Genomic DNA, 20,535 nt, shown 5'->3' with positions numbered 1-20,535 from the left:
GGCTTTACCTCCTGCCCGGGCGGGTGCTCTCCCAGCGGCCGGCCAGGCCAAGCCGCCGTCCCCATCTTCGCCCGCCCTGCAGGAAGCAGGGCGGGCGCATCTCTCACCCGCAGCCGGCCAGGCCATGCCGTGGGCTTTACCTCCTGCCCGCCCCGCTGCTTGTGGGTCGGGCGCTCTCCCGGCGGCCGGCCAGGCCGATCCACCACCGCACCCATCTTTGCCCGCCCTGCAGGAAGCAGGGCGGGCGCATCTCTTGCCCGCGGCCGGCCAGGCCGTGCCGTGGGCTTTATCTCCTGCCCGCTCTGGTGCTTGCGGGGCGGGCGCTCTCCCGGCGGCCGGCCAAGCCCAGCCGCCGGGCCCATCTTCGCCCGCCCTGCAGGAAGCAGAGCGGGCGCTTCTCTCGCCCGCGGCCGGTCAGGCCGTGCCGTGGGCTTTACCGCTTGCCCGCCCCACTGCTTGCGGGGCGGGTGCTCTCCCGGTGGCCAGCCAGGCCGAGCCGCTGGGCCCATCTTCGCCCACCCCGCATCCCTCGCCCGCGGCCAGCCAGGCCGTGCCGTGGGCTTTACCTCTTGCCCGCCCCGCTTATTGCGGGGCGGGTGTTCTCCCGGCAGCCGGCCAGGCCGAGCCGCCGGGCCCATCTTTGCCTGCCGTGCAGGCAGCAGGGCGGGCGCATCTCTCGCCCGCAGCCGGCTAGGCCGTGCCGCGGTCTTTACCTCCTGCCCGCCCCGCTGCTTGCGGGGCGGGCGCTCTCCCGGCGGCCGGCCAGACCGAGCCGAGCCGCCGGGCCCATCTTCGCCTGCCCTGCAGGAAGCAAGATTTGCCCACAGAAACCAAACACTGGCCAAATTCTGCACTCCCCATCCCCATGCCACAAGGGTAGAACGTTTAACAAAGCAGGGTGGGCGCATCTCTCGCCATGGAGGGGAGGGGGATTAATCATTAACAGACTTGCTGGGTCAGTTGAAGTTGAAGTTAATCATTAACCAGCAGTTTGCAGAACTGAGGAAGATTTATCAAAGGAGTTGAAGTTAATCTTTAACAACCGGTTCGCAGAACTGAAGAAAATTTAACAACCGGTTCTATCGAACCTGTGCGAACCGGCTGCATCCCACCTCTGGGTGGTGTCTTGTTTTTTTAGTATAAGGTAACCCTTTCCATTCCACAACAGAACTGTCCAGAGTGCGAATCTCGCTGTCCATGAGGCTGGTTGACACACACAGTCCTGGCTTGGGTAAGGCAGAACTGGGGCAAGGAGGCTATCCCAGTCAGGCAGTAGAGGCAGGGTGGTGAGGCACTCAGATTGAGGCCAGCTCCCTGGGTTCTTAAAGGGCCATGTGCAAAAGAACTCTCTCAGCCCCGCCTACCTCACAGGGCGGAGGGTAGGTCTCATTTCTCATTTCAATATATTCTCTTGAGGTGTTGTAATAAATAGTCAAAGTAAAACACACTAACCCAATTAGCAAATATCATGAGAGAAAATAAAGGCTTCTTAACTAGAAATGTTAGTATGTAGGACACTGTATTTGTAGTAGAAAGTCTTGCTGAACAGTCTTTGCTTTTGAAGATTGCAGGAGATCAGTGTGATCAACTGGGAGGATTACACTCCCTGTTGAAGGAGCTCCTGGCAGCCATCAGCCAACACACCAAGAACTATGCGCTGAGCATTGCCAGCAGACTGTATGGCACAGAGCGGTATGCATTCCACCAGGTAAGGAGTGGTTCATCAAGTCGATATAACTGTTGTTGTTGTTGCTGCTGCTGCTGCTGCTGCTGTTGTTGTTTAGAAGTTACTTGGGCTCCCTGGCCCCCCAGTTGTCCAGCTGTCCTCAAACAAAGTCAGGACCTTCTCAGCACTGGCCCCAGCCTGCTGAACTGCTGTGTTGAATGAGATCAGGGCCCTGCAAGATTTATTACAATTTTACCGGGTCTGTACGATAGAGCTGTTCTGCTAGGCAAATGGTTGAGGACAACACCAGTTCTACCACACTGGCCTCCCTCTTTCCTTCTCCCATCTCATCTCCCTTTTCCATCTCTGGCATGATTGAGTAGTATATTCATATGGGGGATGCTTTAGTGTACGCATGTGTATGTATCCCTCAAATTTTAAGGAGCGCCAGGTTTTGGTTTTTTTTACCAAAATTGGTTTTCAGATTTTATTGAATGTTCTTAATAAATCCCTCTAAGCCACCCTGAGCCCTTTGAGAAACAGTGACCTAGAAATCAAATGAACAACAAACAAATAAACTGAATCAATTACCTCCCAAACATCCTATTGTTAACAGTCTTGCTCAGGACTTGCAAACTGTTGGGCCTCCTTCTTTTCCTGCAGTCTTCAACAATTCCTAGCACTATTGTCTTTTTCAGTGCCTAAAACGCAGTAGCTTCAGTTTAGTAATTTCTTGCTTCCAGTAGCATAATTACCAGTTAAAATTTTACTTGGGCTGTACTTTATCAGGCTGCGAAAGAGTATGAGGGGTGTTTGGTGTTCCCCGTGTCAAAATTATGTGTGCTGTATATTTTTTAAAGTACAAGAAAAGGCTCAGCAGAAAAACCTCTTCCTTGGGTTGTGTTGTGTGTGCAGAGGGATTGAGGGAATCTCCAAACATTATGGAGGAATGAGGAATTAAACCGGTTCTTCAGGTTAGAGACCACTGCTCTTCACCACTACACAGTGCAGGAATGAAGAAACTTAGGATGTTTATAAGCCATAAATATTTTGTATCTGATAAGACACGAAGTAGGCAGAAAAGAAGGAAGAGGCAAATGTCCCACCTTGAGGTTTCTGGGCTGATTAAAACGGAACAACGCAAGAACAACATGACATTCTAGACTTGGATGACTGTCCTGTAATGAACTAATTAACATGTAAACGCCAAATTCCATGAGGAAATATAACCCACAAGCTCTTCCTAGGTGGGCCTAGGCTGGAGAAGAGACTGGCAAGCCATTCGCTGTGTGTGGCCGAGAGCATTACACAGGCATCCTGGGTTTGCTGACTCCTTCAGGGGAGTTTAGGTGTTGCAAAATAGCCACGCCAAACCAAGTCAATATTAGCACATGGATTCTTTGCTTAGCTTTTTTTTTGCAGCTTGACGTCACCCTTATCAGATAGATCCTGAGGGTTCCCTGCATGTCTGTATCCTTTGGATGGGAGGAAAAGTTCTTTTTTTCCCCCGAAGGAAACTTTAAAGATATTTACTTCCGTGACTCACAATGGTTTCAAATAGCATATGTGTCTCCGTAGAGGCATATTATATAACTTAATTTCAAAAGCTTCAGCTGGTGAAATTGTTGGAACCTGTGTTCTAACAGTTAGAAGCTCTAATTGAATTGATGCAGAACAATTATTTGGCATGCCAAACTGCGTCCCATATGCAGTTCTATGCCTAGAATCTGGCCAAGACTCTATAGAGGCCACTATCTGGTTAAACATCATAAAATTTTGGCTGCATATTCATTATCAAAGCTCCGACAACTCACTGGCGCAACTCACCTTGAGAGAACTCCATCACTCTAAATGGTGCACATCAGTTATAACAAAGATTGGGGAACTGGGCTATGATAGTGACTCTCTGAACATGCTAACCCTTACTGAGACATTTGCCCTCATCAAAGAGCGGCTACTAGCAATGGATTATCAACAACTGCAGAGCTTGGCCAACAAATCCTGTTCGCCAATGAACGTGGCAATTCCATTTGTGCAGGGAAACCCAGCCTACTATATTGCAGCGCTTACCAACCCTATATATAGGAGAGCCTACATGCTGGCTAGATTTAACATTATGCCATCCCCGCTCCATAGAGGAAGACTCAAGGGTCTACCAAACGATAAGAGGCTTTGCCCCTGCAGTCCAGGGCAGTTGGATTCCATTGCGCACATTCTCCTCCACTGCCCACTTTACCAGAATCCAAGATCCAGCTTATTATTACAAACCATTGACTCTATGATAACCCTGACAGAGCTTGATAAAGTAAATATGCTCTTAAACTGTAATGACCTTGACTGTTGTCTCGCAGTGGCAAAGTTTCTGCCTGAGGTTTGCGAACTGAACTTATGATCCAGTGTGAAGTTTTATCTAGTAATTTTAATTGTATTTATATTGTATGTTCTGTATGCCAATAAAGGCTTATTTAAATTTAAAAAAATTTGATGCAGAAAACAAAACCTACAATATGCATGTATAAATATTGGACGACCATTAATGAATGTGACATACAGAGTCTCAGGAATGAATAGAATAAAGAGTTATATCTCTGTATTTCACCAAGGCAATGAGATATTACCATAAAGTTTATACTCTCTCTCCCTCTCTCTCTCTCTGGATCTTAAGTTGCCTCTTATTGCATTATGTTTAGGATATATTGGACATCATATCAGCACTTTAGTAAAGAACTGAGGAAAGTGTTTAATTGTTGGTGTTGTAACTCACAGGAAATGACCCTTAAACATATGTTTGGGACATATCCAGTCATTTGGTTTTTCTAGGAGAGACTTATTATTTATGTTTTCTATTATAATGTTTACATATTTGGGGGAATGCTTACGTACTTTTAATCTATCTGCCTGTGTCTTGGAGACTGATAGATTGCCCATAAAAATGGACCATCTATGCCCTTACCACAGCTAAGAAATTTGTCCTGCTTTAGTAGGTTATTATTCTCTTGCCATCAGCAATCTAGGAATAATGATACTAATTAATTTCCAGGGCCTTTGTAAGGATGATTGCAAAGACTTTAGAAATTCAAAAGCATACTGTAGACTTACTAAGAACTATTAAAAGAACATGTTATAATGTGCTGTAAGTACTATTAAAGAAACAGATTAACATATACTGTGAAACTCCCAATGTTTTGTATTGCCTGTTACATATCTGCCCTTGGTGCCATACATCATAGCCAATATTTTCTTGCAATTAAAAAGCAACAACTTGTTCTTGTCAACATATATTTTGCCAACACCATCCTCATGATGATGATCCCCTCTAGTAATAACAATCTGTGGCACACAGAAATTATGCAAACACTTAGCTCACTGCTAACTTGGTGCAGTTGACTCTGAAGTGGAAAGGTTTGCAGAGCCCTGCACCAGAGCTTGCATTCCTTGCAATAATAAAAACTAAGAATCACAATTTTATTAGATGCTTTGTTTATTGAGATCTTTTGCCATTACAGTTCTAGTCAGAAAGAAAGAAGTTTAGCATATTCAAGAGAAAAGCTATACTCTCAGAAGCAGCTTAGGACCGTTTTCATTGTCCACATTTGTTTTTGTTTTTTAAGGAACAGGCTAAAAAGTAAGAGACCGTAGGCTACCTTCAGTGCTGACTTCAGGAGACACGGTAAGCAGATTCCATACAAATTTACTGCAACTACTCAGGCAGGTCTATTACGAAACAACATGAAGAGCAAATTCCAAAGGAGATACCATTTTTTCTGCTTTAGACCTCATCTCTCTGTGTAATTTTAAGAATAGAACCTTCATCTATTGAAGACGTGCTTTTCCCTTCAGATTTCTCAACCAAGCTTTATGGTTGTTTGGTTAGATCATGCTTCCCAATCTTTTCCCCTTTTGCATATCCCTTGGCAATTCATTTCCCTAAAACTGTATCCCCATATTAGTAAACCCACTGAGTAATTTTTTTGCATACCCCCAAAAACTCAGGCACGTAGCCCTGGGGGTACATGTACCCCAGGTTGGGAACCACTGTGTTAGTCAGTAGCCAGAGATCCAAAAGCAGCCTCTTTTTTTAAAAAAAGGTGGCCAGAAGAATTGTAAGAGAAGGTAAGACAAAAACACCTTAAAATCAGTAATGCAAATTAGAAAAAAATATTTCTTTGCCTAAATCGACTGAATGATCAGCATCACAGAGTTTGAGGTAAAGAGGTGGAAATGTAAAAGAATTAATTTGTCTAAAACCATGTTCCAGAGTTCTTTTCCATTGCTTTTCAGTTCCATGGATCAAAATGGTCCTTTTACTCTGGTTTAGAAAATCTACCAAAGATAATAATGCTTTGGGTAGATTTGTGAAGAACATAGAAAAGGAAAGGATGGTCAACCACAAAAGGCATTGGGCCACGATGCCCACCCTTAGATTTCTGGGCCTCGTTCGTTGCGGCTTTTTTATTACCCTCTTCATCAACCTCAAAGAAGGCATCATGGACAAGCTGAGACAGAGCCACCCCATTAACGGTGATGGCTCTGGAGAAATCAGCTTTCTCAGCATCGTTTATTTGTGACAGATTTAAGTACTTGTCAGCTTCAGCTGTCTTTTCCATACTGATTTTGGGAATGGCTACTTCCACATCCTCAGGCTTCAGATGAGGGGACCAGTCAAGCAACTCAACATGGGTCAGTGCATCTTCCAGCTAAATGGACAAACAGAAATGGTAATCATATAATTTCACATAAAGAAAAGTCAACATTCTGACACCATCCATCCATCCATCCATCCATCCATCCATCCATCCATCCATCCATCCATCCATCCATTCATTCATTCATTCATTCATTCATTCACTCATTTAGAAAATGTATTTTGCTGCCTCTCTAGAGACCTGTTTGAGGTGACATTACAATGACACCATGTCTGCATTAAGTAAAATACTAGTTATAAGCTATAAGACCTTTGCAACCACCATTATTAGTTTTTGGCCACAGATTGATATAGGGAGAACTAAGCTCATATATCATCAGCACATGGTAGTTATTTATATGGTCCAAGTCCAGAGTATCAAAGTAACATGATGCATAATACTAAAAACAATACAAAACCTTGCACCAGAATTTGCAGCTTTAAAAATATAAATGTCCTTCTAAATTACAAGTGATCAACACAGGTTTCCCTAATTTTACTTGCTATCCGATCAAATTTGGCTACGCTGTAAGTGAGCTCCTGGTCTCTAGAGAGGCAGCATATACATATACCTGTTAGCATCATCATCATAATAATAATAATAATAATAATAATAATAATAATAATAATAATAATAATAATAATAATAATAATAATAATAATAATAATAATAATAATAGAAGGTCTTTCTATTTCTTCCTGGGAAACAAGAGACTATGGGAGTAATGAGACCTTTCCTAATATGACTGTAAAATCTTGCAGTCAAATAAGACATGCTCCATTGACTCAATTATCCCTTCTCCACAAGGACTTAAATATTCTGCTAGAGGTATTCCTTTGTATTTACTATAGAGGATGGCAGAGGGTAATACATTGTATCTTAATGCTGTAAAAATTATTCTGTAATCAGGATTTTCTAAATAGTTAACATAAGACAACTAAGTTCATATAAGAATTGCAGAGTCAAATGCCATGAATATTACTCAGAACGAAACAATCTCACCTGTAGAAGGGATTCAGAACTTTCATCTTTTGGTAGCAGTATGAACATGCTCATCTCATGGTTTTTGTAAGGAATCTCCAGAACTTGTACCTCAACATTAGATAGATGAACTATCCCTGTATTGTAGGTACCCCTAGTGTGCATCAGAGGCACAGTATGAGAGGTTTTCTGTAAGGGAAGAAAGGGTAAATGTTGGGAGAAATGAAAAATAAGTCCAACTTTCCTTTCAGGAGGACTATTAACAAGGCACCCCCTAGTCTGCTCAGTGAGGGGGGGGGGTGCCTCTCACATGCACAAGCATTTGCCAACTGCCTGTGCCCTGAGGAAAATTTCCCCCTCCAAAATCTCTGACAGAACAGATCTAACTGAGCAACTATTTTATTGACAGAACAAAATTGGAGAGGATGCTTAAGAGTTCATATTTCTGTTGCAGTTTTCCCACACATATTCTTATATTTGGTCATTGACTGTAAATAAAGTCTACTACTACACGCATATTCTTTCTAAGAAGCCATCTAAATAGTCTTTAGCTGCACTTCCAGGGCACTTGTTTGTTAGGCAGGACAGTATCTCTGAGAGAAAACTAAACCTGTTGTCTTTCTGTCGTGGACTAGATAAAGAAATGGCACCAGATGCTTGTAAAGCTGAAGAAATAAGAAGATATACATATAGGTGCAAAAGAAGCTGGTTTTAGAGAGGTTGCTATGTACAAGATTTTGTACATAGTAACCTCTCTAAAACCAGCTTCTTTTGTTACTATGTACAAGTTTTTGTACATAGATTTTGTACAAGATTATGTACAAGATTTTGTACATAGTACAAAGTTTAATAGTAAAAAGTTTAATAACTTTTTCAGTTGATAAAAATTATAGACTACTTTTGTGCCTTCCTGATGATCCTGTCACTTTGACACTAGACAAAATAAATCTGTCATTTCAAAGTAGTTGTTACAGAGCTCTGTTTGGCTATCTAGCCCTTTTTCAAAAAATCTTCCTTTTTACCCTCACTACACACACACAGTTCTTTGGACACTAACACTGACAAACTGTTCCTTAGAGTATCTCTCTCACACAGCGCTTATCATAGATAGAAGGCTGCTCTCCTTGAAGAAGCTCTGATCCTCTCTATATAACTCCTTTTCTCTTAGAAGATTCCCTGCTTCCTATCTGAGGGTTTTCCTCGTTTCTCTGAGGGTTTTCCTCAGAGAAAAAAATAACCAAGTCACCAGTGTGATTAATCAGTGTTACTTTGCTATGTTTAACTCCAAAAACTCTGGTACAGATTCCTTTACTGAACTCTGCTCTTCCTAGCACTTAATTCAGAGAAGCACAGCCCCTCTGAACTGGCTCTCTGCTTCCAGAGAACAAAGATATCTCAGAGCTACCATTCACTCTGGCTCTCACAACCAAACTCTTTCTTTTTTTTCTAGAACTCTCCATCCTCAGGCTTTATAATGCTGTACAGCTCTCACAACCAATCCCGAGGCATTCTAAATTAACCCTTCGGGCTCTGAACTTTCCATTGACAGTATAAACCTAAGTGCTTGTATATGTTACAAGGACATTTCTGCTTTGTTTGGGACAATCAATCTTTCAGTGACAAGTGAGGATTTCCCCTTTGAAAGGAGTAGGATATGAAAGACTGTGCATGAAGAACCAAGGCCTAGTAATGCTTCTGGATTAGCAAATCTGGAAGAAAAGCAGGGGCGTACCTAGGCAAACGTGCGCCCGGGGACAAAACCTGAGTTTGGTCCCCCCCCCCGCCCGGCATATGGGCGGCCACCCTCCCCCACCATGACCAAACAATGATTTTTTGTACCAGCTCACAAAACACCTCCCACTCCCATCAAAACATACATGGCTCTCTCCCCACCAACTCTTTTCCTAATTTCCTAATCACAACAACCCTATGAGGTAGGTTGTTAGCCTGAGAAACAACTCCAAGTCAGTGTAAGTGGGTATTAAGCATGTAAATCTCTCGCCAAATCAATTCCCCAGCAAAACATTTACCAAAACAAATGTCAGCATCATCTCTTCTCAAAATTCTCTCCAGTGGAATTCCACTCCCAAACAGTATCATTTTCAATTGTGTTTTAAAACTAGGGAGCTCAAATTCTTCTTGTAAATCTACCTTTAAAGGAGAATCTTAGTCCCCGGTTAAAACAAAATGGAACGTGATGCTGTTTGGGGGTGGATTCTCCCCCACCCTGAAACAGCATCACTTTTGAGGGTTGGAGATTCAGATGAAACATATAGCAGATTCGGCTGGAATCTGGGCAAATTTAGCACATATCTGACAAAAATTGTCCGATTACGCCCTGCCCAAATATGAACAAATGCTTAATGCAAGGTATGGGGTTTGGGGGGGGGGGTATTTTGGGTAGCTGTCCTGTAGGAGGTATTTTTTTAAAGCTAGCTGCACCAAGGATGTCAGAGCATTATCCAGAGATTGTTTTGAGGATACCACCCAAGCTTCATAATGTTTGACTAAGGGGCAGCAAAGTTATGGTCGCTTCAAAATGGAACGCCCCCATCCCCATTGTTTTCAATGGGAGCTAACCTCGACATGGGTAATACCCATTTGAAGGACCATAACTTTGGTCCCCCTGAACATAACTTCACCAAACTTAAGTGGCATCATAAGAATAGTTACCAGATGATACCCTGAAATTCCTTTGGTGTCACTAGCTTTAAAAAATACATCCCTTCCAGGCACCCCAAGAAATTTAAGCAAAGATTCTTTGTTTTGCGGGTGCGACTTTGCTTCATTGTAGCCACGAGGAATTTCTGAGGCAGGCTGCACATTTTTGAAGATAGAGGTGCCAGACTTTCAAGGTGGCTCCAAGAGGCCTTGAGTAATAGCATCCACGCTTGGTGAGCTTTGCTTCTGGAGTGTGTGGGGGGGGGAGTTGAGAGAGTTCTGAGAGAACTCAGCCCACAGGCTTTCATGTGCAGGAGCGGGGAAACAAAATAGGCCAGTTTCCTTGGGGGCCCACAAAATTGAACCCGCAGAAGCAGAGGTCTCCAAACGTGACGGGGATTACCAGGAGGGCCTCCTGAGCCACCCTGAAAGTCTGGTGCCTCTATCTTCAAAAATGTGCAGCCTGCCTACACACTCAGAAATTCCCCATTGGCTATAATGGAGCAAAGTGACTGCAAAACAAAGAATCTTGGGCAAATTTCTTGGGGTGCCTGGAAGGGGTGTATTTTTAAAGCTAGTGACACGAAATTTTCTGGGTATCATCTGTTAACTATTATTATGATGCCACCCAAGTTTGGTGAAGTTATGTTCAGGGGGACCAAAGTTATGGTCCCTCAAATGGGTAGCCCCCATCTCAGGTTAGCTCCCATTGAAGACAATTGGGATGGGGGCACCCCTTTTGGGGGTCCATAACTTTGCTGCCCCTGAACTAAACATCACCAAATTTGGGTGGTATCATCAGGACAGTCTTCGGATGGTACCCTGAAATTTTGGTGCAGATAGCCTTAAAAATGCGCCCCCTGCAGGCCGGAACGTGAAAAAACACTTAAAACATTTAAAAACACACAAACGACCCTGAAATGTTGGCGCCCCCCCACGTGACCAAATGGGGGGCGCCCGGGGACATAGGGTACCCCCTGTCCCTTGGCAGGAACGCCACTGAAGAAAAGTATGATGGTGAGGATTTTTATGGAGTCTTTCTGCACGTCATGTGATTCCACTTTGTTGGGACCTCCCTTGGAAAGAGGGGGTCAACAAAACCGAGTCGATCCTTCTAAATGTGACAATTTAGTAAAAGTACTTAACAGTGCAATCAATTGGGTGGGGAGTAAAAGGGCTGTGGAGCCCACTGCCAGCATCTTTGCCAGGCCAGATAGCATAAGTGGCATTTATGCCATTGAGAAAGGCACAACTTCGGTTACAAGATGCTGCACAGTTCCATGGCACTGCACTGGTGCTCCTCCACTGCAACAGCCTGGGTCAGAGCCAATCAGATGTCCCAGGGGACCTTCCAGACTGGGAACAACCCTTTTGTTTTTGGTGACTTAGGCCAGCTAAAAGTGAGGTGTAGCTCACTGAACTTCACAGGGGGCTTGCAGTCCAATTGAAGGATCCCCACTTCCCCCATTTTTTCTTGTTTTCTTCCAGTACACACAGCTGGGAATCTCTTTGGAGGTGGAAGGGTTACACCATGCCCAACCGCAGCAAAACCACACCCCCTGAAAATCTGTCTAATGGAAATCAATTAAATAAATCCATTTAATTTCCACTTAGGATGTCTTCATGAGCCTTTGTCTGTGACCAGAAGATCAGTAGATCCACATTGCCCTGCGATGCCTGCATGAAGACAACATTGAACATAAGAACATAAGGACATAAGAAAGCGCCTGCTGGATCAGACCAGAGTCCATCTAGTCCAGCACTCTGCTACTCGCAGTGGCCCACCAGGTGCCTTTGGGAGCTCACATCCAGGATGTGAAAGCAATGGCCTTCTGCTGCTGCTGCTGCTCCTGAGCACCTGGTCTGCGAAGGCATTTGCAATCTGAGATCAAGGAGGATCAAGATTGGTAGCCAGAGATCGACTTCTCCTCCATAAATCTGTCCAAGCCCCTTTTAAAGCCATCCAGGTGAGTGGCCATCACCACCTCCTGTGGCAGCATATTCCAAACACCAATCACTAATTGGGGTCTGGGAACTTTATACCCTTTTCAAAATATGACTGAAAAATACAATCGACTCAGTTCTTTGAGCTGTCTTTGTAAAAGGTCTAAAGGAGCAAGGGAGCATATGTATAACCTACCTCGTTTGCGTAAAATGGAGCTTCTTCCGTGAGTTCTTTGTTAAACTGAATTTCCCATAGTCCTTTGAAGTAGATGGTATTCACCATCAACAGCTGGGTCAGATTATCCAAGGTGTTCTCAGGGAGAAGATCCTTAATTTCACCTTACAGAGAAATAATGAAATGGATTTGGCTTTTAAAATTCCATTGTATCTTACTTTATTATTACTGATGCATACAATTCATTACTCCCTCTTTAAGTAAGGTGACCAGATGGTCATCTTTGTGAACCGGGACGGGGGGTAGGCAGCCGCGCACACGTATGTGCGCGCAGCTGCAGGAGTGCACTGCCTTCTGGGGCAGTGCCCCAGAAGGCCATGCTCCTGAGACCGCGTGCGCGGGAGGCTGCCACACTGCCTTGCGCCCCAGAAGGCAGTGCGGCAGTCTCCCAAAAATCGGGACAATTGAAATAACACGCGGGACAAATTGTTTGAAGGTGGGACTGTCCCACCAAAAGCAGGACGGCTGGTCAGCCTATCTTTAAGTAAGTTAAATGGAGAAGCTATGGTGTAGAAAGTGATAATACAAAATTCATACCAATTCCCCATTGTTTTCAAGACAGTTGGGATCAAAAGGAATCCTTTGGTTCCTCTTCTTCATAGAAATAGTTTATATCCAATGTCTTCATGGTCATGAAAAGCCTTGGTTTTCTCTCATTGGCTGATCAATGAAAGATTGCATTGGCTGCTAATTTCTAGAGCATTCCACCAAAGAGCAGAGATGGCACATCTTCCTTTCATTGAAGTTTTGCTAACAATCTGGCTGAGGCAACTAATACACAAGATGCTCTTACCATGTGACCGGACTTCAACCCACAGATTTATCAGTTTCCTCATTTCTTCAGGGGCATTTTGGAAATCAGCTCTGCTAATTTCAGTCATGTATAGTTTCAGAGCACACAAAAGGAATTTCTGAACAGTGAGAGAAACAATGGGACCCGTCATCAGCAACAAAAACAATAATAAAAGTATATTATACAGAATCAGTTCTTTGATTCTAGTTAGAAAAACAACTGGTTCTGGTGGTGGGATTCAAATAATTTAACAACTGGTTGTATAAAAGCACCATTTTAACAAACGGTTCTGCCAAAGTGGTGCGAACCTTCTGAATCCCACCACTGAATGTAACCTTCTGTAGGGGTGTGTTAGCGGACCCAGTAGAGCTTCAGAAAGTGCACAGGAATGCCTGCGCCATCTGTCCCTTCCTGGGCTCACACGTACGCACATCACGAGATCTCCCAGACACCCAGGTCACAAGATACCTGAATGTGGATTCGACCCAGACAGGAACGTTTCCCCCTGCACGTACGCAGCCCTTCACTGAGTCATGAATTGCGCAACTTTCTCCCGCTCTCCCGCCTTCCCCAAACCCTTAATAAAGGTGCCAGGGACCCCAGCTCGGCAGACTAGCCAGACTGGCCAGACTTGCCGCTGGCCTCTCTCCACCAGCTTCCTGATATTGCTGCGTCTCGTCTCATTCATTGCGTCGGCGTAACAACGTCACCCTTCAAAGGTTTGGCAAAGTGGAAAACAGAAATTTGCAAAATAGAAATTTGCAAAATAACAGACAAAAGAGGACTCACTTTGACTGAGTTCCACAGAAGCAAGAACAACCAGGGAAAGGTCTGTGCTTCTTGTAACTAAGATCCAGTGACTATATGGTTTTGCTGAGCACTCAATTACAAGAACAAAAATTTTTGGTGACTTCTTGATCCCAGGGCTCAAAAATTATGCCACATCTTCTGGGTCAAGGAAGTTCATTTCACTTCTGTTAAAGAATTTGGTATGGAATTTTGCACCACACGTTTAACTTTAAACATTTTCCTGCCATAAAAAGAAAGTACCATTTTTACTGACTCCTTATGCTGCAATTCAACTGAGTCTATATAATCAATATGCTTTTGCAATATGACAAAACACTAGTGTTACCTGGTTGAAGGTGATGGTTTGGTCTCCAAACAGCTTGTCGGCAAAACTCAAGAAATAATCGGTGCTGGGTTTGTTAAGTTCTTCAAGGATTTTGCTGAAAGCCAAATGGACTTCTTCAGGATTTTCACATGTATGTTCTGGAACACACTAATAATACAAAAGAATGTTCATTCTTGTGAGGCTTTGTTGGCAAACGATGGCTTTTTCTCCAAGGAATAACTCCTTTGAACTACTTTTTCTTTCTTTTGTGTGGTAAAGTAGTCAGTCTTAGGCCCCTTCCGCACACACAAAATAATGCGTTTTCAAATCACTTTCACAACTGTTTGCAAGTAGATTTTGCTATTCCACACAGCTTCAAAGAGCACTGAAAGCAGTTTGAAAGTGCATTATTCTGCATGTGCGGAAGGAGCCTTACAGTGCAATCCTGAAGAGTTACTCCAGCCTAAGCCCATTCATTTCAATGGGCTTAGGTTGGAGTAGCTTTGTATAGGATTGTTCTGTTAGAGACACAGAAGAGGGCTTGCAAATTAAATAGGGCCTTTGCAGTCATGCTGCATAAAAGACTAACAGCCCCCATCCATAGGGGAGGGACAAAAGGACTTCAGGGAGCGGCACAGCCTCACAGCAGTGCTTTTGCCCTCCCCAGGGCATTTACCAAAGCAAAAGCAGCAGACTTGCCAGCAGCCTCCCACCCCTCAGTCCCACCCCCACCCCCAAACCAGAGGTGGGATCCAGCAGGTTCTCACCAGTTCCCAAGAGTGGGTTACTAATTATTTGTGTGCGCCGAGAGGGGGTTACTAATTGGGTCTGCTTTTCCGTTAGAAATTCCATTAGGTCCCAAAATCATCAAGTCCTGTTATTTCCTATGTGGCTGGTTAGCTAAGGTAGAAAACAGGATAATTCTCCCTGTTGGGCTGTTTTAAAAACATGTTTTTAAAACGTGGTAAAGTTCCTTGTTTAAGGAAAGTATCCTTCGTTTGATTTCTAGAAACAAAATTAAGTATTTGAAAGTATTAAGTATTTGACAGGCAGTCAATTAGAGGAGAAGTAGTTGTTTCTGTTCGCAGTAGATGATAGGACTTGCTAGAATGAGTTTAAATTATGGACAGAAAGATACCAGCTGGAAATTAGGAACCTTTTTTTACAGTAAGAGTTTTTTACAGTAACAGAGAAATTATTAATGCCCCGCCCCCGGAATGCCCGGCCACGCCCCCGTCGTGCCACGCCCAGCCCCATTGGTGCTACGACACTGTTTGAATCCCACCACCATGGGAACCTGTTACTAAAATTTTTGGATCCCACCACTGCCCCAAACCCTGGAAGTCCAGGGTGGACAGGGCTGGGCTGCCATTCTTATTGGATATCAGTGGGAGGAGGCTTTCCAGGGGGCAGAGCCAGCATTAGTTGGCCCACACCAGGGGTTAAGGGCTGGGAGCGTGGCACCCCAACCCTCAGACTTTGGGTGGCATTAGTCCTGTAAGCCCTACGAAGGACTTTCTGGCAGCAGGGATTTTTTGCCCCCCTTGCCATCTAAAAACCCTCTTGGAGTCATGTTCTGTCACAGAGGGCTTTGGATAGGGCTGTAATTCCCTTCCAATAATGTCACCCTCTTGTGTCTCTTTTTATTATTTTTCCTAATACCAAACCTTTTCCTGCACCAGCTAAAGCAGTGCTATCAAGCAAATCTTTAATTATGTAGATATTGCTGAAGGCTTCTTCACGAGCCGGATATCACTTGTAGCTTCGGTTGTGGGAGGGTCAGGTTTGTTCTAGTTAGCCTTCTCTGACATTTGCTTGTATTTGTGGCTGGCATCTTCAGAGGATCCTCTGAAGATGCCAGCCACAGATGCAGGCGAAACGTCAGGAGAGAATGCTGCTAGAACACGGCCATACAGCCCGGAAACCACACAGCACCCAAGTCTTTAATTATGCCTTAAATCAGAAGACTGTGATTGTCTTAGGTCATTTCTAATTTACTTCTTTGTTCTTCAGAGTCTCTTTTTTAAAAATAGGCGATAAGGGAACAGAATTAAAGACATGCGAGTTGATTAAAAATAGCTAACTAGATTTTTTTTTTTGGCTTTGAAATTCTGTTTGAGTTGGTATAGTTTTAAAATGGCTTAATTCTGAATGAAATTATTTAACTCTAAATAAATGTTATTCTAAATCCTATTGAACATAGTGGGACTCACTTTTGAAGATATAGTCTGAGTAAGTTAATGTCTGAGTAATAGTGATTGGCCTAAGATCTCTGAGTGAGCTTAATAGATGACCAAGGATTTAAAACTAGGTCAGCTCGGTCCAACATTCTAAACACAATAAAGTATGTAGATAGAATGGATCACTGCCTCCTTTTCTAATTTATTCAGTATGTTCTAGAATTACGATCTATACAGAAGCAACTGTTGATTAACAAATGGGTCAGGGTGACTCATTTGGAAATAGTAAGGAATGCAAAATACAAACGTTAAAATGATTAACTCATCCAGCAACCGTGGTAAAATCTAGAGTTTGCACTGGTAAACCTGACGTTGACTGTCCTATCACTATTTTGAGGTATCAAGCTATTTGGGTTCGGGCATACTTGTCAAAATCGGCTTCCGGATTCATGTTTTTTTTTTCAAGAAGAAATGTATACCATCTGCTGAAACACAGCACAGCTATTTTTATCAGGAGGTCCTCACAATTAAATGTTTGCATGGCCGTTTTCAAAGAAAAGGAGCAGCAGTGGCGCAGGAGGTTAAGAGCTCGTGTATCTAATCTGGAGGAACCGGGTTTGATTCCCAGCTCTGTCACTCTGAGCTGTGGAGGCTGATTCAGAATTCCAGATCAGCCTTGGCACTCCCACACAATACCGCCAGCTGGGTGACCTTTGGCTAGTCACAGCTTCTCGGAGCTCTCTCAGCCCCACCCACCTCACAGGGTGGTTGTTGTGTGGGGGGGAAGTGCAAGGAGATTGTCAGCCCCTTTGAGTCTCCTGCAGGAGAGAAAGGGAGGATATAAATCCAAACTCGTTTTCTTCTTCTTCCCTGCACGCACACATTTTTCATAGACTCTTGGCCTTCAACCATTAAATATATTTAGAAATAATTACTAAGCATCAAAAATTTTCACTGGGATCAAACTCCCCAACTATTTCACAACTTACTGTGTGATGACAAGCTGGTGCCTCAGTCCCAGAGCAGGGTAATGGGTGTCTGGTGACTTCATGAGGTTGAATATGTCGTGGAACAAGAGCTGGTGGTCTACTAGATTTAGCATGTGGAGGTTCAAATGGTTGATACTTGTGAGCCCAAGATTTAGTTTGTTGTGGAGGATAGAGTGGGTGCCTGGGATAGATCTTGTCTTTTTCTTGAAACTGCAAGGAAATGATAAAACTTCTGTGTACCTCAGATGTAGCAGATTTTTTAAACAACACTGAACTACAGGAAAGGAATAGCAGATTCCCCACTGCCCTGCGTAACCCACATCACTCTGTCAAAAATTCAACCAAGCCTTGCTACAACCACCCCACCCCCGACCTTGTTATATTATCATCATGTAGCCACAAATATTCATTTGAGGCTTGCCAGAAAAGGCAGGGGAAAAAGAGAAGTCAGCATCGTATCTGAATCTTTCACTCAATGGCCGAGTCTCCACTGGAAATTAAATCTAGATAAAACCAAGGGTCTTTCCCCACTGTCTTCCATCCCCCCTATGTCCGTAGACCGCTAGTCAGCGCTACGTAAGTATCCTATGGGCGTCTACCGATGTCTTCTGACGCACCTCTCGCTATTAAAGTGTGCGGGTGACTCGTGCAAAAGGCTCTTTAAGAAGAGTGCTGCCTTTGGGATGCCGCAAGGCTTTCGAGGGGCGCCAGAGAGGTAAAGGGCCGGGTGGTCATGCTTCGCTTTGAAGTGGGGAGGCATTGCCCCACGCTACTTTAGGAGAGTAGCGCGGGGCTTAAGGTAAGTGGGGAAAGGGCCCAAGTTTCAAAATAAACTGCACCTTTTCATCGAGGTTTCAACCTCCCTACTGCAGCATGTTTCTAGTGAAGATATCTTTATCTATCTCAGATTTTTTAAATGTTACAATCCCCACACCCACGCCATCGGCTTTGTGGGTCTATCCTGACTGACTGCTGTGCCATTTTGGGGCGGGGACTTTTTTCCATGAAAAAACATGCTCATGTTGGGACATAAGCACGTACTCACAGTATCCCCACCCTTGCATCTTTCTTCTGATTGGCTATTGTGCTGTCGCGAGATCTGTATTGCAGAGTCTCATTACTGCACTGTTTCCCAATTTTAAAACTATTTCCTATTAAACTATTAAAACTATTGGCCAGGTTGGCACATTGAATGCATTCTCGCACAATTCCCGTTTTCCCGTGCCCATGTTAGAGCAGTTCGGATTCTCGCTCCTCACTATTACGTTTCAACAAAACAAACAAAGTTTAAAAAAGGCTGCGGGTATCGCGATCGACGCGACAGTCCGGGCTACGACTCTTATTGGCTGGAAGGCATTTGCGTCACTCTCTGCAGAGGGAAATTTGAAACCACATTAGACCCCTGAACCTCCCCACTGATCTGGGTTTTTTTTAAAGCAGGTTCAAGCAGGTTGGGGGGAAAACTTGTGATAAGGGGGGAGCACCAGAACTGGGATGAATCTGTGTTCGGCAGTTCAGCTGTGGGCGCTTGCGTGAAAACCTGGATATTTCCGGGTGAGTATCCCGGATTAATCGGCAGTGGGATATCGCCAATAAAAAAACTGTTTTCATGAAAAACACAGGCCCTTGGCCTTCAAATACGCTTGTCTGTAATTGTCACGTTTGGTGTGAAAGTAACTGGAAATAGTACCAAGTCAGAGGCAGAAAAAACAATCCAAAGCTGGCTAAAAGTTTCTTTGAACATACCTTTGCATGTGAAGCAGTTGGTCTTATCCGGGTTACCAAATATCGTCTGTTTTCGATTTTCTCATCCTCCTTCAGTTCATCCCAGTGGAGTACCTGGAATGATTATAACATTGTTTTAGTCACAAAGTGCTTGATATTAAAATATGCACACATTGAAAACCTCCAAAAAGGAGGCATCAAGAGGAGCCAAAAATAAAATAACCTGAAAGGTATCAAGAATGGGTTGAATGCATACATATGATATCAGGGGTTTTTGAAGTGAGAATGTTTAATGATGGCCCATATCAAGAATGGGGGCTATTTCTAAACCAAAGGCAAAAACCTCACTGAGGGCCTTTCCCCACTTTACCTTAAGCCCCGCCTCTTGATGGAGAGAGTAGCTGGTCCCCCCGCACTTTCACGCATTAGGGCGGCGACAGCTCAGCAATTCCCGACAGCTACCGTTAAGTCAATTTCAGCATGTGGTATCCCCTACGCTTCTTCTTAACGGTATACTTTTGATGAGGATGCCTGGGGATGTTTGGGATGCCGTCGTGGGACGCCTCTAAGGCAGTAATTTCCGATGTCGCAGAGACTTCGAGAGCAGCATGCGGCATAGGGGAGATTGAAGAGAGTGGGGAAAGGCCCTGACTCGCAGAAAATTGCTTGAAATGTGCAGCCTACATGCATACAAATGAGACACATGAAAAAATAGAGGCCTATATAGCTCAACAGAGAGTTTTGAAATATCGATATTACTAGCATTTGTGATAAGGTCATGTTTTAGGAGATAGGTAGAGGCTATAGAAATTCAAGCCTCCGATGGATTACAGCTCCATAATCCCCGCCAGCATGATGCTGGCAGGGGATTATGGGAACTGTAGTCCATAACAGCTGGAGGGCCGCGAATTTGACACCTGTGGGCTAATTGCTTAAAGCTGTAAAATTACAAGAACCTCCCAAGGACCTTTAATAGAAGAGGTACAGATCAAGATGAAATAGCTTGATTTAATAAAAGTGTTGGGAACAGTGATAAGTAACCCGTTTGCAAATGAGTCCGACTTGAAGATATTTGACCGTGCCCACCTTTTCAAGCTCGGCTGCAGTATCATTTGCAGATCCTTGAAGAAGCAGGCCCAAAGCAGCCGTGAGATTCACAGGACAGAACAGGATGTTATCAGATGGATGCTCCGCGCTCAGCTTACGGAAAAAATCAAGGGCAAATTTGGCATTTGCTTGTGGCAGGGTAGTCATGGTGGAATTTACAAGCTCTAGGGGAAGAATAAAACAAACAGAATCTTACAGAATGCTTTTTTCTTATGTGAATACGAAACAGTGATGTTTTCTGCTATCTAAATTCGCATTCATCGAAATTCACCAATAGTAACAATCAAAAATATTTTAAAAAACAGCCTTCCTGGATATTTGAGGAAAGATATCCTTCTATTGCAGTGGTTCTCAACCTTCCTAAGGCCGCAACCCTTTAATACAGTTCCTCATGTTGTGGTGACCCCCCAACCATAACATTATTTGTGTCTTATTCCATCCAGCACCATCGGAAA

General features: G+C 43.9%; 1 protein-coding gene across 1 annotated transcript; it reads right to left on the bottom strand.

Annotated features, from left to right (window-relative positions):
• Positions 1–5,970: 5,970 nt before the first annotated feature.
• On the bottom strand, positions 5,971–20,227 carry LOC125439405 (serpin B4-like). Its single transcript, XM_048508511.1, has 7 exons — positions 20,060–20,227; positions 18,995–19,087; positions 14,101–14,247; positions 12,966–13,083; positions 12,134–12,276; positions 7,354–7,521; positions 5,971–6,363 (listed from the first exon to the last, which is right to left on the bottom strand). Exons 1-7 carry the CDS (start codon positions 20,225–20,227, stop codon positions 5,971–5,973), a joined length of 1,230 nt encoding a protein of 409 aa, XP_048364468.1.
• Between the last annotated feature and the right edge of the window lie 308 nt (positions 20,228–20,535).

The sequence above is a fragment of the Sphaerodactylus townsendi genome, linkage group LG09, assembly GCF_021028975.2.
Source record: "Sphaerodactylus townsendi isolate TG3544 linkage group LG09, MPM_Stown_v2.3, whole genome shotgun sequence".
Taxonomy (NCBI): Eukaryota; Metazoa; Chordata; class Lepidosauria; order Squamata; family Sphaerodactylidae; genus Sphaerodactylus; species Sphaerodactylus townsendi.
This window is presented reverse-complemented; position numbering and strand designations above follow the sequence as displayed.

Coding starts and splice junctions, on each gene's coding strand:
- LOC125439405 (XM_048508511.1), bottom strand. CDS start 20,227: ATGACTACCCTGCCACAAGCAAATGCCAAATTTGCCCTTGATTTTTTC. Junction 13,084..14,100: donor AAACCATCACCTTCAACCAG/GTAACACTAGTG, acceptor CTCACTGTTCAG/AAATTCCTTTTGTGTGCTCT. Junction 12,277..12,965: donor GGTTGAAGTCCGGTCACATG/GTAAGAGCATCT, acceptor TTTCTCTGTAAG/GTGAAATTAAGGATCTTCTC.